A 15,829-nucleotide genomic window follows, 5' to 3' on the forward strand; every position below is an offset into this window, starting at 1 on the left:
CACAGCGCCGCCCCTCCCACAATGCTATTTTGAAATGTATGCAAAGTCTTGAACACTGTAGAATTGTTCAATTATCTGAAACATGGAAAGTCTGTTCACTGCAGAGCCAATGGGTGGAGCTTGACATCTAGCTCCCCCCTCGCTGGGTATAATGGGTCGCTAAACATAACTCCACCCATTAGGTCCAGAGAGGGGGATTTGTCGGATCATCATTCGGATCTGTAGTGAGCACCACTTAAGATGAGGTTTCTGTGTCTCGAGCATATCATAAATAATTGTATGTACAATGGGGTTCAAACTCTAAGTAAAAATGCATTTTTCTTCAAAGTCTTCTAATTGAATGCATTTTAATATAATGTCAGCATAACAGTTTGATGAAGTGAAGTATTATTGAATTATTGAATTACAGACGTCTCTGAGGAACCAGGTTGTAGAGTGTGCCACAAATCCTTGACAACCCATTTCTACTGGATAAACCATCCTCGCTGTTCTGCTTCAGTGGCCAGATGAGCATACCACAGTTTCTTCCTCTCATATGCCTCATCTACCACATCCTCCCATGGCACTGTTAACTCTATCAGTTGAACAATGCGTGCTGATCCAGACCACAAAACAATATCTGGTCGGAGGTGGCAATCTTAGGTGGAAAAATAAGCCGTCGATCAAGATCAGCCAGCATCTTCCAGTCCCTAGCTTCCAGTTGTCCTGGGTGAGAATTGGTTTTAACACATTTTCTTGGTGGTTTCTCGCCTGGGCGGAGGAATATTGTCTTCTGTCTGTGTGTAATGTTTTGCTATTAACCGACCTTGGCTAAAAGCCACTTTACATCCTGTCAAAATGTGTCTTAATGTGGCAGGTGATGAACACAAAGGACAAGAGGGATCCTCTCCTTCCCAGAGGTTTAGGTTCTGTGGTGATAGGAGAACATCATATGTTGACCTGATAAAGAAACTGATACTCTCTTCCATTGACCAAACAAGACAGTAGGCTTCAGGTTGAGAGATGTCGTTCTAACCACACAACTTTGCGATGCTGTTTGCGAATGTTTGTTGGAACTATGGTCTAGGGAAACAACAACTCGTTGAACTATGCTGATAATGACGAAACTTGAGAGTTGAGACCATGGTTGGCTACCGATACTTTTGGAAAACGCACCCCAGAACACAACATTTATTTTTATCAATATTATTCAATTAATTATTTAATTAGTAATTATGATTATTAATTATTATTCATTTGTTGTTTGATGTTTAGCATGTCTGATGTTCAATCCCTGCAACATATGTGATTGGTTCAGGGAGACAAGCTTCAGTGTTACACACAGCAAATACTGTGTCTTCCGCTACAGACAAATTACAAATTGTATTACTCAGCAACTTGAGCTAACTTAGCATGCGCACTGCTGGGAAAAAATAGCCTCATGCAATAGAAAGTGGCTTGCATGAATGCATGAGTGAGCTCCATCTACACTAACAAATGAATGCAGAAAGACTGCCGGCAGACAGAGAGATCTCTGCATGTGGAAAGATCCCTAAAATACTAGAATTTACTCACCCTCATGTTATTCCAAACCTCTATTAATCCAAAATAATTTTTTAATAATGTACTGCATGCTTTTTCCATACAATTCCAAAGGCACAAAATTTGATTTTTGGAATATGAATGAGAACTTTTAAAAGCTGTTAAAAATGGTAATCGCCATAAAATATCAAAAAAGTAGTCCATCCGAATTATGTGCACTTTATTTTAATGGGGTCCTATTATGCCCTTTTACCAAGTCTTAATTTTGTTTTTGTTCAGGATTCTTTGAAGAACAGAAAGTTCAAAAGAAATCATTCTAAATGTCTTTACTCCACTTTTGATCAATTTAATGCATCCTTGTTTTAGCATTACTTTAAGCCATTAGGGTTTGCCTTGACATGAAGGTGAATAAATAGTGACAGAATATTCATTCATAACTAAAACTATCAAGAACTTGTTTGGGGTACTTCCTCTAAGCAATGCTGTTGTGCTCTTGAGTAAGCTGTGAGCTCCATGTCAGGGCCCACCTCTCTGCTATGAGGCCTGTGTGTCAGACAAGCAAAAGCTATGCCACACATGTGCTGACTTTGCTGTGACAAGAATTCTTGTGTAATCCTGGCATAGCTAATTGCCTGAAGTGGATTTAAGAACAGTTAACAAGCTCAACCTATACACCAGTCTGATGGAATCCTGTCAGATAAATTATACACTAAACATGCTTTACAAATGTTGGTACAGTAAACGCCCACACAAACACTTTTAATCTTGAGCACTTGTGTCCTTTAGCACAGATGGCTTGTTCCCTTTGGGATAAACAAATAATAGCAGTGACATCAGTCTGGGTTTAATTAATCTGAAGGAATCTCAATGAGCTGATGCTTCCACATGAAGCTTATAGGCCACAAAATTCAATTTACATACTGTGAATTTCAGCTGTGCCCCAAAGCTCTTTGGTTTATCTTTTACCAGGGTGCCACTCATAGTCGCCAAAGCTATCTATCTACACTCAGCACAATCTCAGTGATGGTGGAATAGTGAGGGCAGATAAGCAAAAAATGCTTTAAAATATCCACCTCAATTGCTGATGCACACTAAGAGCTGTCAAAAGAGTCTGGTGTCCTGCAAATGTACTAGTAGTGTAAATTAAAGGTTATGTCTCTGGGAGGTGTTTTTTAAAACCAAACTTATTTGAAGAAAAGAAATGAGGGGAAATTTGTGCTACCTTGTAAAAAATATGCTGTTAACTTTGTGGTTAAACAAAAAAAAAAGGTTTTATGAAAAACATTTAATTTTTAATAGCATATTGGTTTAAAGGTCAACGTTTGTTCAATAAAACTAAGCTGCTCTACAGTAGAAAAATAAAAAAAATACTTCAAATTTAGAAAAAAATGCTGTTGTCCTCCCTTCTGCCAAATAGGTAAGAAAACTTTTATATCCATAATGCAATGGGCATGTTGACATACAAGGCCACTCCCACCAGCCTGCTATGGATGCGCTTACCAGTCAAATACCACGATGCATTAGTGGAGAATAGTTTTTAGCAAACTTTTAGTCAAAATGGTGTCGACTTGTATTGTTCCTGGTCATAAGAATTAAAAGAGTAGAGAGAGACGAGAGTTACTTTCGGTTTTCAGTGAAGGATCCAGCATGAAAGAATCGTAAATACAGAGGAAACATTGCAAAGAAAACCTCTCTGTTTGTAGCCAATATTTCAAACTGGACAACGATTCCACAAACACAGTGTTTTAGGCCAAACAGAGGGGAAAAACTGAAAGAAACTGCTGTTCTGTTATTTTTAATTTTTTTTTTAATTGCCTCATCCACCAGGCCTTTGCTAACAAATTAACAATTTGTTAACAATTTATTAATTGATGCTGAAGTACTCCGAGGCCATTTTACTGTAGTTACAGAAAGTGAGTATGGTGTAATATGCTGATATGGAGAAGGGTCAGATGTACACTTTATAGCTGAAAGATTATAATATAATATAATAAAGCCATCATTATAGATATCCATGCCACGATTGACCAATCAGAATCAAGTATTCCAGTGCGCCATCTAGTAAGGTGATGATATGGTATACTAATCCAGGTTTGTAGTCATCTTTGCAGTATTTTTTTAATATCTTAGCACATGTTGTGGTAGTTGTTGACTTTAAAATACGATACTGTGCAAATAAAAACAGTGTTGAAACATCAGTGACCTGGCTTGTTAAACTAGCTGATGCAATGACCTAGGAGATGAGAACTGTGCGGTGTATGTGCAGTGGAAGTATTAACTTTTAAGAGGCTAAATTTAAACCCTGGAATGCAGAAGGCTTCCAGAACAACATAAACTCCAAATAAGCCCAGTAGCCCACTGCTACTGTACAGGCCAACTCTACATCTGGATTTATAAGTGTGCCCAAACAACACTGCCAAGTCTCATTTGGCCAACACTGCACATTGGACAATCAATTTCTTGCCATTTCTCTGGGTAAAAAAGAGAAGGGATTACATCCTGATGCAATAAAATGACCAGCAACTGGGGTGTGAAAACCATGCAACTGCTATTTTGTGTGCAGTCTACACAGCCAACCAACAGCCAAGACAGAATTGGGGCACCTTTCACAGACGTCTAGAGTACATTAATGCCCCCTATTTAGTGAGATTGTAACCTTCACTGCCAGAGTTCTCACTTTAACGCTTTAACAGGGAAGTGAGATGGCACACACCTGTAAATTGGTATGATGGATTTCATTGATGTTGCATATGCAAATGATAGATGATAAATATCAACAATGCTATCACAATTTCTTCAAAACCATTACTCAATACAACATATTTTACACAATTTATATAAAAATTCGAAATGGGGCCCCAAACAGAGTTTTCCACCATAGTAGGCCATATACATGCATAAATGCATTATTTAAAGCATTATTGTCCTAACCTAAACTGTGACTTGTCTTAATAGGCTACTCCTAATTTACTATTTCATGAATGCAGGAACATTACCAAAGCCAGTTCAGTTCTGATTTCAAAATATAGCAATTTGGCAAGTACTCTCAGAATACCCTTTTGTCCATACCTAATTTTGTGAAGTTTTGATATTTTGACATTGTTCTCACAAGATACTCCGCCAATCATTCATTATGGGCCAAACTCACACAAAAAAAGTAACATTCCATATCTGCTAAATTCAAAAAATGAACCAAAGTTCTTATGTCAAAAGCGTCAGGTAGCTTTATTTTTTGTGTCAACCAGACGAACAGGAATGAGGAAAAAAAAAATAAGAATAATATTATTTTTCCTGCAGAAATGGAAAAAAACATATGACATTTAGATTTATGGACAGAAGGGTTCTGGTGCTATTTGCAAAAATATAAATTAGCTTAGCCCAGTGAATGGTTATCACAACGGTTGGTACAATGCCTCGTCTAGACACCTTGTATGAATATGCCAAATTTTATAATGATCAGCAGTCCACAGTTTAAGATATTAGTTGCTGAAATTGAAAAGTACATTTTCAGAATATTCAACATGCTGTAAAAATTATACACGGACAAAGATATATTTAATTGCATCTCAAACCATGTACTATTCACTGTTCATTTACTGCTCAACAATTTATACTATATATGGCAGATTGTATGAGTTTTAGAAAGGTAGTGTCATCTCAAATCAAACTTATCAAATGTGAAAATGCTATTCGTGCTATTCTGCAAAATGGCGTAGAAGTACAGAACGCAAAATGGGACACACAGTGATACCTACACTTGTATGCCTGAATAGGGATTTGTGACCATCCCAACAAGTTTCGGATCTTTGTGATTTGAAATCTCTATTGCCCAAACAGTTTTAGTAGAGAAAAAAAAATGATAATAAAGAGTGTAGCCAATCTATGTAACAACCTGAAGTATACTAAGCAGTCCTCAAAACACCTATACACAACCGCCTATTCATTTTCATAATTAACTAAGAAAGTGTGACAAGAAATTCACACCAGTCCCATATCATATCGTTTACACAGGTAACTGCCATGCGTCATGGCATCTATGTAACCTATCCTATCTGCGTTGAACCACAGAAATAGAAAAGTCCTAAAGAAGGTTAGAGGATCGTATCAAATGTAATGGCATGACACAAACAGAACTGCAGTCAAGCCAGCCTCCAGTTCGAAATGAGCAGTCAAACTAGCCGCCCCTATATGTCTCTATGCGCTTATACACTAGCTATTACGGTAAGACCGTCAACCTTTCTGAAACTGAAAACATTGATCTTCCAGCGAAGGCTATTTAATTTATTCCGTCCGTCCGTCTGTCTATCTGTCTGTCCGTCTGTCTGTCTGTCTATCTATATATTCTGCCTATAGCTATATAACTATATTCTATCTATCTATAACATTCTGATGTTATTTTACAGAATAAGAGCCCCCCGTTTTGTCCATACATTCAAAAAATCATAAAAATAAAAGTCCTAGCTTCCACAGACCAATTCCTTCTCAGATGGAGAGTACACCTTCTCAAGGTGTCCCCTGCAAAGTTTCAGGACATTCTGATGTTGTTTTACAAAATAAGAGCCCCCCAAATTTCATATATTACCGGTTTTGTCCATGCATTCAGAAAATCATAAAAATAAAAGTCTTAGATTCCACAGACCAATTCCACCTCAGATGGAGAGTACACCTTCTCAAGGTGTCCCCTGCAAAGTTTTAGGACATTCTGATGTTGTTTTACAAAATAAAAGCCTCCCAAAACTCATATATTACCTGTTTTGTCCATACATTCAAAAAATCATAAAAATAAAAGTCCTAGCTTCCACAGACCAATTCCACCTCATATGGAGAGGACACCTTCTCAAGGTGTCCCCTGCAAAGTTTCAGGACATTCTGATGTTGTTTTACAAAATAAGAGCCCCCCAAATTTCATATATTACCGGTTTTGTCCATGCATTCAGAAAATCATAAAAATAAAAGTCTTAGCTTCCACAGACCAATTCCACCTCAGATGGAGAGTACACCTTCTCAAGGTGTCCCCTGCAAAGTTTCAGGACATTCTGATGTTGTTTTCCAAAATAAAAGCCCCCCAAAACTAATATATTACCTATTTTGTTCATACATTCAGAAAATCATAAAAATAAAAGTCCTAGCTTCCACAGACCAATTCCACCTCAGATGGAGAGAACACCTTCTCAAGGTGTCCCCTGCAAAGTTTTAGGACATTCTGATGTTGTTTTACAAAATAAAAGCCCCCCAAAACTCATATATTACCTGTTTTGTCCATACATTCAAAAAATCATAAAAATAAAAGTCCTAGCTTCCACAGACCAATTCCACCTCATATGGAGAGGACACCTTCTCAAGGTGTCCCCTGCAAAGTTTCAGGACATTTTGATGTTGGTTTACAAAATAAGAGCCCTCCAAATCTCATATATCACCTGTTTTGTCCATACATTCAGAAAATCATAAAAATAAAAGTCCTAGCTTCCACAAGCCAATTCCTTCTCAGATGGAGAGTACACCTTCTCAAGGTGTCCCTTGCAAAGTTTCAGGACATTCTGATGTTGTTTTACAAAATAAGAGCCCTCCAAATCTCATATATTACCTGTTTTGTCCATACATTCAGAAAATCATAAAAATAAAAGTCCTAGCTTCCACAGGCCAATTCCTTCTCAGATGGAGAGTACACCTTCTCAAGGTGTCCCTTGCAAAGTTTCAGGACATTCTGATTTTGCTTTCCAAAATAAAAGCCCCCCAAAACTCATGTATAATGCCTGTTGTCTCCATACATTCAGAAAATCATACAAATAAAAGTCCTAGCTTCCACAGACCAATTCCACCTCAGATGGAGAGAACACCTTCTCAAGGTGTCCCCTGCAAAGCTTTAGGACATTCTGATGTTGTTTTACAAAATAAAAGCCCCCCAAAACTCATGTATAATGCCTGTTGTCTCCATACATTCAGAAAATCATACAAATAAAAGTCTTAGCTTCCACAGACCAATTCCACCTCAGATGGAGAGTACACCTTCTCAAGGTGTCCCCTGCAAAGTTTCAGGACATTCTGATGTTGTTTTCCAAAATAAAAGCCCCCCAAAACTAATATATTACCTATTTTGTTCATACATTCAGAAAATCATAAAAATAAAAGTCCTAGCTTCCACAGACCAATTCCACCTCAGATGGAGAGTACACCTTCTCAAGGTGTCCCCTGCAAAGTTTTAGGACATTCTGATGTTGTTTTACAAAATAAAAGCCCCCCAAAACTTATATATTACCTATTTTGTTCACACATTCAGAAAATCATAAAAATAAAAGTCCTAGCTTCCACAGACCAATTCCACCTCAGATGGAGAGGACACCTTCTCAAGGTGTCCCCTGCAAAGTTTCAGGACATTCTGATGTTGTTTTACAAAATAAGAGCCCCCCAAATCTAATATAGTAACTGTTTTGTGCATACATTCAGAAAATCATACAAAATAAAAGTCCTGAAACTTTGCAGGGGACACCTTGAGAAGGTGTCCTCTCCGTCTGAGGTGGAATTGGTCTGTAGAAGCTAGGACTTTTTTTTTTGATTTTCTGAATGTATGGAGACAACAGGTATAATATATGAGTTTTGGGGGGGGGTTATTTTGTAAAACAACATCAGAATGTCCTGAAACATTGCAGTGGACACCTTGAGAAGGTGTCCTCTCCATCTGAGGTGGAATTGGTCTGTGGAAGCTAGGACTTTTATTTTTATGATTTTCTGAATGTATGGAGACAACAGGCATAATATATGAGTTTTGGGGGGCTTTTATTTTGTAAAACAACATCAGAATGTCCTGAAACTTTGCAGGGGACACCTTGAGAAGGTGTCCTCTCCATCTGAGGTGGAATTGGTCTGTGGAAGCTAGGACTTTTATTTGAATGATTTTCTGAATGTATGGAGACAACAGGCATTATCCATGAGTTTTGGGGGGCTTTTATTTTGTAAAACAACATCAGAATGTCCTGAAACTTTGCAGGGGACACCTTGAGAAGGTGTTCTCTCCATCTGAGGTGGAATTGGTCTGTGGAAGCTAGGACTTTTATTTTTAGGATTTTCTGAATGTATGGAGACAACAGGCATAATATATGAGTTTTGGGGGGCTTTTATTTTGTAAAACAACATCAGAATGTCCTAAAGCTTTGCAGGGGACACCTTGAGAAGGTGTCCTCTCCATCTGAGGTGGAATTGGTCTGTGGAAGCTAGGACTTTTATTTGTATGATTTTCTGAATGTATGGAGACAACAGGCATTATACATGAGTTTTGGGGGGCTTTTATTTTGTAAAACAACATCAGAATGTCCTGAAACTTTGCAAGGGACACCTTGAGAAGGTGTACTCTCCATCTGAGAAGGAATTGGCCTGTGGAAGCTAGGACTTTTATTTTTAGGATTTTCTGAATGTATGGACAAAACAGGTATAATATATGAGTTTTGGGGGGCTTTTATTTTGTAAACCAACATCAGAATGTCCTGAAACTTTGCAGTGGACACCTTGAGAAGGTGTCCTCTCCATCTGAGGTAGAATTGGTCTGTGGAAGCTAGGACTTTTATTTTTATGATTTTCTGAATGTATGGACAAAACAGGTAATATATGAGATTTGGAGGGCTCTTATTTGGTAAAACAACATCAGAATGTCCTGAAACTTTGCAAGGGACACCTTGAGAAGGCGTACTCTCCATCTGAGAAGGAATTGGCCTGTGGAAGCTAGGACTTTTATTTTTATGATTTTCTGAATGTATGGACAAAACAGGTAATATATGAGATTTGGAGGGCTCTTATTTTGTAAAACAACATCAGAATGTCCTGAAACTTTGCAAGGGACACCTTGAGAAGGTGTACTCTCCATCTGAGAAGGAATTGGCCTGTGGAAGCTAGGACTTTTATTTTTATGATTTTCTGAATGTATGGACAAAACAGGTATAATATATAGAGTTTTGGGGGGCTTTTATTTTGTAAAACAACATCAGAATGTCCTGAAACTTTGCAGTGGACACCTTGAGAACGTGTCCTCTCCATCTGAGGTGGAATTGGTCTGTGGAAGCTAGGACTTTTATTTTTATGATTTTCTGAATGTATGGACAAAACAGGTAATATATGAGATTTGGAGGGCTCTTATTTTGTAAAACAACATCAGAATGTCCTGAAACTTTGCAAGGGACACCTTGAGAAGGTGTACTCTCCATCTGAGAAGGAATTGGCCTGTGGAAGCTAGGACTTTTATTTTTAGGATTTTCTGAATGTATGGACAAAACAGGTATAATATATGAGTTTTGGGGGGCTTTTATTTTGTAAACCAACATCAGAATGTCCTGAAACTTTGCAGTGGACACCTTGAGAAGGTGTCCTCTCCATCTGAGGTAGAATTGGTCTGTGGAAGCTAGGACTTTTATTTTTATGATTTTCTGAATGTATGGACAAAACAGGTAATATATGAGATTTGGAGGGCTCTTATTTGGTAAAACAACATCAGAATGTCCTGAAACTTTGCAAGGGACACCTTGAGAAGGCGTACTCTCCATCTGAGAAGGAATTGGCCTGTGGAAGCTAGGACTTTTATTTTTATGATTTTCTGAATGTATGGACAAAACAGGTAATATATGAGATTTGGAGGGCTCTTATTTTGTAAAACAACATCAGAATGTCCTGAAACTTTGCAAGGGACACCTTGAGAATGTGTACTCTCCATCTGAGAAGGAATTGGCCTGTGGAAGCTAGGACTTTTATTTTTAGGATTTTCTGAATGTATGGACAAAACAGGTATAATATATGAGTTTTGGGGGGCTTTTATTTTGTAAAACAACATCAGAATGTCCTGAAACTTTGCAGTGGACACCTTGAGAAGGTGTCCTCTCCATCTGAGGTGGAATTGGTCTGTGGAAGCTAGGACTTTTATTTTTATGATTTTCTGAATGTATGGACAAAACAGGGGGCTCTTATTTTGTAAAACAACATCAGAATGTCTATATGACATTCTGAATGTCTAATGATAGATAGATAGATAGATAGATAGATAGATAGATAGATAGATAGATAGATAGATAGATAGATAGATAGATAGATAGATAGATAGATAGATAGATAGATAGATAGATAGATAGATAGATAGATAGACAGACGGACGGACGGGACGGACGGATGGACGGAATAACTGAAATCGCTTTTGCTGGAAGATCAATGTTTTCAGTTTCAGAAAGGTTGACGGTCTTACCGTAATAGCTAGTGTATAAGCGCATAAAGAAATATAGGGGCGGCTAGTTTGACTGCTCATTTTGAACTGGAGGCTGGCTTGACTGCAGTCAAACAGAGCACTTCTTTATGGGATGAAAAATACTGCAGAATTAAGCTCGACAACCAGCGCACGAGCGCCAAATGGATTAGAAATCGCGCGTTCAGTAACTCCTCTGTAGCGTTCCAGACAATTACAACAAAACAAAACATATTTATATCTTCTTGGACAGACATGCACATCTCAGTCTCGCTAAAATTTAAGTCGCATAAACATCATTTATTCGTCCTTGCATCTGCCTGATGCTCATTGAATTCCCATTCACGCGCGTTGACCACAGGTGCGTCGCGAGAGAAAACTCGCACCTGACTCAAGTTCCAAAAAAGGAATAATACTTTAAATAGCGGCTAACATGACACCTTGCTATCATATATGCGTAAGGACGGACGGGAAATAAACCAATATAACCACTGAGAAAAGCCCAAAACCGTTGCTTTAAACCCGGAGTACAAGCCAACATTTTTGATGTCTCAGCATTACACTGTCATTATCGCAATTACTCATCAACATTGCGCAAAAAATAAATAAATAAATAAATAAAAATAAATAAATACATCAATATTGCAATATTTGCAACAAAAAAAAAGAACGTATTTTTACTTACAGTTCGTAAGAACTGGACCTCATCTTCCCCTTCACCACCTTCGGCCATGGCTGTAGAAGAGCCTGCCTAGACTCCGAAAGCCACCACTGACAGCAGGCAGCGGAGCGGTGCTTCTCCTGTCCTGCCGATATTAGCATAGCGCTCCATCCACAGCCATATAAGGGAGAGCGAGCAAGCCCACTGCCGCTGCTGTCACAGTGTCTCAATGCCACCACGAGGACGAGCGCATCTGCATCACCTGCGACCTTCCAGTCAATCGGAAAATATGGGGGGTTAAGTCTGTAAGCAAGCATGCAAACATTCTCTCCATGATGCAACATTAAACGTCTCTTAAAAGCAGGTGAATGTGAGAAGGAATGATGCTGTGCTGTGTAAGCTGTGCTGTTTTTTTTTTTTTGTTGTTGTTTTTTTTTGCTTAATTAAAGCCACTGGGACGGTGTTATAAACACACCAAACAAAGAAATAAATGCATAATACTTTGATAAAGATTACTTATAAAATCTATGCCGATACGACCATGAAGAAATAATGCTATTTCTGCAATGCACTTCGGTAGCTGAAAATGAATCATTATCAATTTTAGAGGTAGGCCTACTTACAGTAATTGCCATAATTGTTTTACGTGAGGCTTTGAAGTTGTCAAATAAATAAGATGCAGGAAAATTAAAAAAAAAAAAAAAAAAAAGAAGAAGAAGAAGAAGAAGAGAAAAGAGAGGGAAACCGATAAGGTGCAAAAAATAAAATAATTAAAATAACAAACAATAATGACATGAAAAAAAAATTAATCATATTTTTGTTTTCAATTTCAAAGTTAGACCTAAATCTATTATGTCTAATATAGGTATAATTAGGCTACAGCGTTATGCACCATTAAAATATGTGACAGGTAATAAAAAAATGAATCAGTAGTAGGCCTAGTTTAAATAAAATAAAACTAAATAAAATAAAATAGGCCACTAATACTACGTGTTTATTCAGTCAACTCTTAAATTAAATTAAAAGATTAAATGGAATAAATTGACATTCAAACAGACATTAGGCTAATGACTGCATCTTGAATATGAGAAATATGAAAGTGAATACCATAGCATTTGCATGTACATATGCTGATAATAATGCTTGCCTATAAAGGTACTTGGGTCTCTGGATGAAATTCTGGGGTAACAGCTCTCTCTGGCGGCCGACTCTGAACTGCAGTCTCTGGATTCACAGAGCAGCTCTTGTGTACCACTCTCAGTCATTTCCCCTGCTAGATCATGCCTCCAAACATTCTTAAATATTACACCTTTTTTTAGCTTTGCCTGCCCAATCAATATCTCTCCCATCTGTCTCATTCTTGCTTATTTTTATTTTTTGTACAGAATACATAGACATTGACCTCAGATCTTGGATTTGGATAATTCCTGTTCAAGTCAGTGTTGATTGGACAGTTATGGGTCAATCACAGCTTTCCTGTTTTGAGGGGACATTACAGGAAAGACTCATGGGGACAGACTACAGTTCGAATGAGTACAGTGTAGTAGCCAGAGGATGATGCTGGTAAGAATTAAAGTTCTATGGATTTTACATAAGCATTGATTTTGGATTTTTACTTGTTTTATTTTACAACCTGTAACTTCTTAACTTTTTTTTTTTTTACTTTGTTTGACACAACTTTTAAATTAATGCAGATAGTCCATTGTCATAACTAAAATCAGTGTAAGGTTAATTGAAATGTCTGAGAAGATTGTTTTCATCATTGGGCGTAAAATCATGTCTTTGTCATTAATGTTGTATAATTCTCCACTATTACTGGAATTATATCAAATGATATATGAACATTAAACTAATTAAAGGTTTGGGGTTGGTAAGATCTTTTAATGTTTTTGAAAGAAGTCTCTTGTGCTCAAGGCTGCATTTATTTAATCAAAATACAATATTGTGAAATATTACATTTTCATTGTCATATGGTCCTTCAGAAATCACTAATGTGCTTCTTCGGTGCTCCATAAACAGTTATTATTATTATTATCAACAGTTTTTTGTGGAAATCAAAATACATTTTTGCAGACTTCTTTAAGGAGTAGAAAGTTTAAACAGCATTTATTGCAACTCATTTGAATATTTTCTTTTTTAGAAAGACAGTCATGGTTAACAACACTCAAATAAGGAAGCAGACTGTCAATGAGGGCACCAGCAAAACAATCAGAGTGAAAAACAAGATCAGTAAGTTTCTCCCAGTCATTAACGGTCTGGTCTCTGTAAGGAAGGGAAGGGCAGCTCTTAAGGGCAAAGCTTTGATTAGTTCTGGCATGAAGGAGGTGGGACTGTCTGAGACTGAGCGTAAGAGGTCTTGATAAAACAAATGAAGTCAGAAAAAAGCTGCTTTTTGAGGGCCCGTTGGATCTACGTATGGACTATAATGGGAAATCAACAGGGGAACAAGAATTCAGACTTGGAAAGTGATCATGGGAGTGGAGTGTTGTTCATCATTTCTCCGAAAAGCCTGAGAAAAGCCTCCAGAGGGCGGAAAGAGAAGAAATTGTGGATGATGAGCTCGGTGAATGTGGGGATGAGGATGCCCATGCGAACTACTGAACCACTCTCACTCAAAGTTTTGAAAAACGAAAAGGGGCAACGCGAGGATGAATGTCCCAGGACGCCGGCTGGATTGAAAAATAAAGAAATAGCTAAGGATTCAAGGAGTTTTGAGGAAGATCTGTCCAGTGAGCACTCTGAAAATGGATTTGAAACTGACTCAGATGAGACACACAATCTACATCTGATAAAGGAGCGTAGTCCTCAAGAGAAGTCTAAAACAACAGACATGATTCAATTTTACCGGTGTGGGAATGAAGGAATGGAGCAGCAGGAAGCAACGTTCAGAGTGAGAGACAAAACAGTCGAAGTGGAGAACATTATTCACCAAGTTTTTTGCAGTTTAGACTCTTTGAGAGGAAGCACGCATGCCTCAACCGCAGGTGGGTTTTTGCGTAAGGTTGGAGAGTTTCCCTTTGGAGCTCTGCAAAGAATTTAAGCCAAAAAATATAACATCAGAAATGAAGAATGTGTCTTTCTCTTCTTTAGATGCTGTCTCTGCAATATCAACAAGTCTGGACACAGTATCCACACCATTATCCCGTCTATCCTCACAAACCTCCAGGCCCCTGCTGCAATATCATATTCTGCCGCCACCTGAAGGGGATGCAGTGGACTACGACAGAATTTATGTATACGGCAGCACAGAAACGAGCACCTACAATAGATCTGTATCAACAGTCATTGAGCGGAGTGTCAGTTGGACCCCATCCACTACAGCAACCATCACCAACTCTTCAACTACAGGTGTGTGAACACTTTATGATTCTCACTTTTTAAATGATAAAACCATTTCATGAAATGCATGATATTTAGTACTGGCCTGTGATTCATTTGCAGGGAAAATGTCTGTGAATCTTTATTTTAAAGAAATGAACACTTTTATTTAGTAAGAACGCATTAAATCGATCAAAATCAAGGATTTCTGAAAAAAATGCTCTGAGAAAAAAAAACAGATTCCACAAATACATTAGATGTTTTTAAAGGTAATAATTATAAGAAAAATGTAAATTTTTATTTTATTTACATGAACATATATTTAAGATAATATTTGGTTACACTTTATTTTGATGGTCCTCTTTAGACATTCTGTTGACTATAAGAATGAGTTTAAGTAGTTGCAAATGCAAAGTTACTTATAGTCAGTAGAATGTCCAAGGACCATTCAAATTAAAGTATAAAATATAAAATAAAATTATAAAATTAAATTAAAAAATTAAAGTTTTAACTAATATATTTACTGTATGTTTAATCAAATAAATGCAGCCTTGGTGAGATTATAAGAGACTTCCTTCAAAAATATAAAAAATCTTAACCCCAAACCCCTATATACACACACACACACACACACACACAGTATATACACTGACAAGCCAAAAGATTATTACCAGCGAATATCATTGATCATCTCCTAACAAGGCCACATATTATATGCTGTACACAAAGGAAGATATTTCTGTTTAATCAAACAGATCTCAAGCCCCATTGACTACCATAGTATGTATTTTTTCCTACTATGGTCGTCAAAGGGGATTGAGATCTGTTTGATTAAAACATTCTTCCAAATATCTTCATTTGTGTACAGCAGAACAAATAAACACAGAGAGGTTTGGAACAACTTGAGGGTGAGTAAATGATGAAAGAATTTCCATTTTTGGGTGAACTATCCCTTTAAGGTCTGGGTAGATTTAGATAAGCAAAAAAATCAGTTCTCATAACTAACATGTTGGATGCATGAGAAATGGGCGGGAATAAAGACCTGAGCGACTTTGAAAAGGGCCAGATTGTTATGTCAAGACGGGGTCAAGGCATGTGTGTTACTCCCAGTCAGC

At 37.5% G+C, this 15,829-nt stretch overlaps 1 protein-coding gene across 7 annotated transcripts in view; it reads right to left on the minus strand.

The window, feature by feature from the left end:
* ryr3 (ryanodine receptor 3) overlaps positions 1-11,663 on the minus strand; it is a 110,447-nt gene extending 98,784 nt beyond the window's left edge. For all 7 annotated transcript variants that reach the window (XM_089118656.1, XM_089118654.1, XM_089118655.1 and 4 more), the window contains exon 1: positions 11,421-11,663. In XM_089118656.1, the coding sequence (XP_088974782.1) occupies positions 11,421-11,468 (48 nt within the window). In that variant the 5' untranslated portion in view covers positions 11,469-11,663. The remainder of the gene's footprint in view (positions 1-11,420) is intronic.
* Between the last annotated feature and the right edge of the window lie 4,166 nt (positions 11,664-15,829).

This window comes from Pimephales promelas, chromosome 13, assembly GCF_988280905.1.
Source record: "Pimephales promelas chromosome 13, fPimPro1.hap1.1, whole genome shotgun sequence".
In the NCBI taxonomy this organism is placed as follows: Eukaryota; Metazoa; Chordata; class Actinopteri; order Cypriniformes; family Leuciscidae; genus Pimephales; species Pimephales promelas.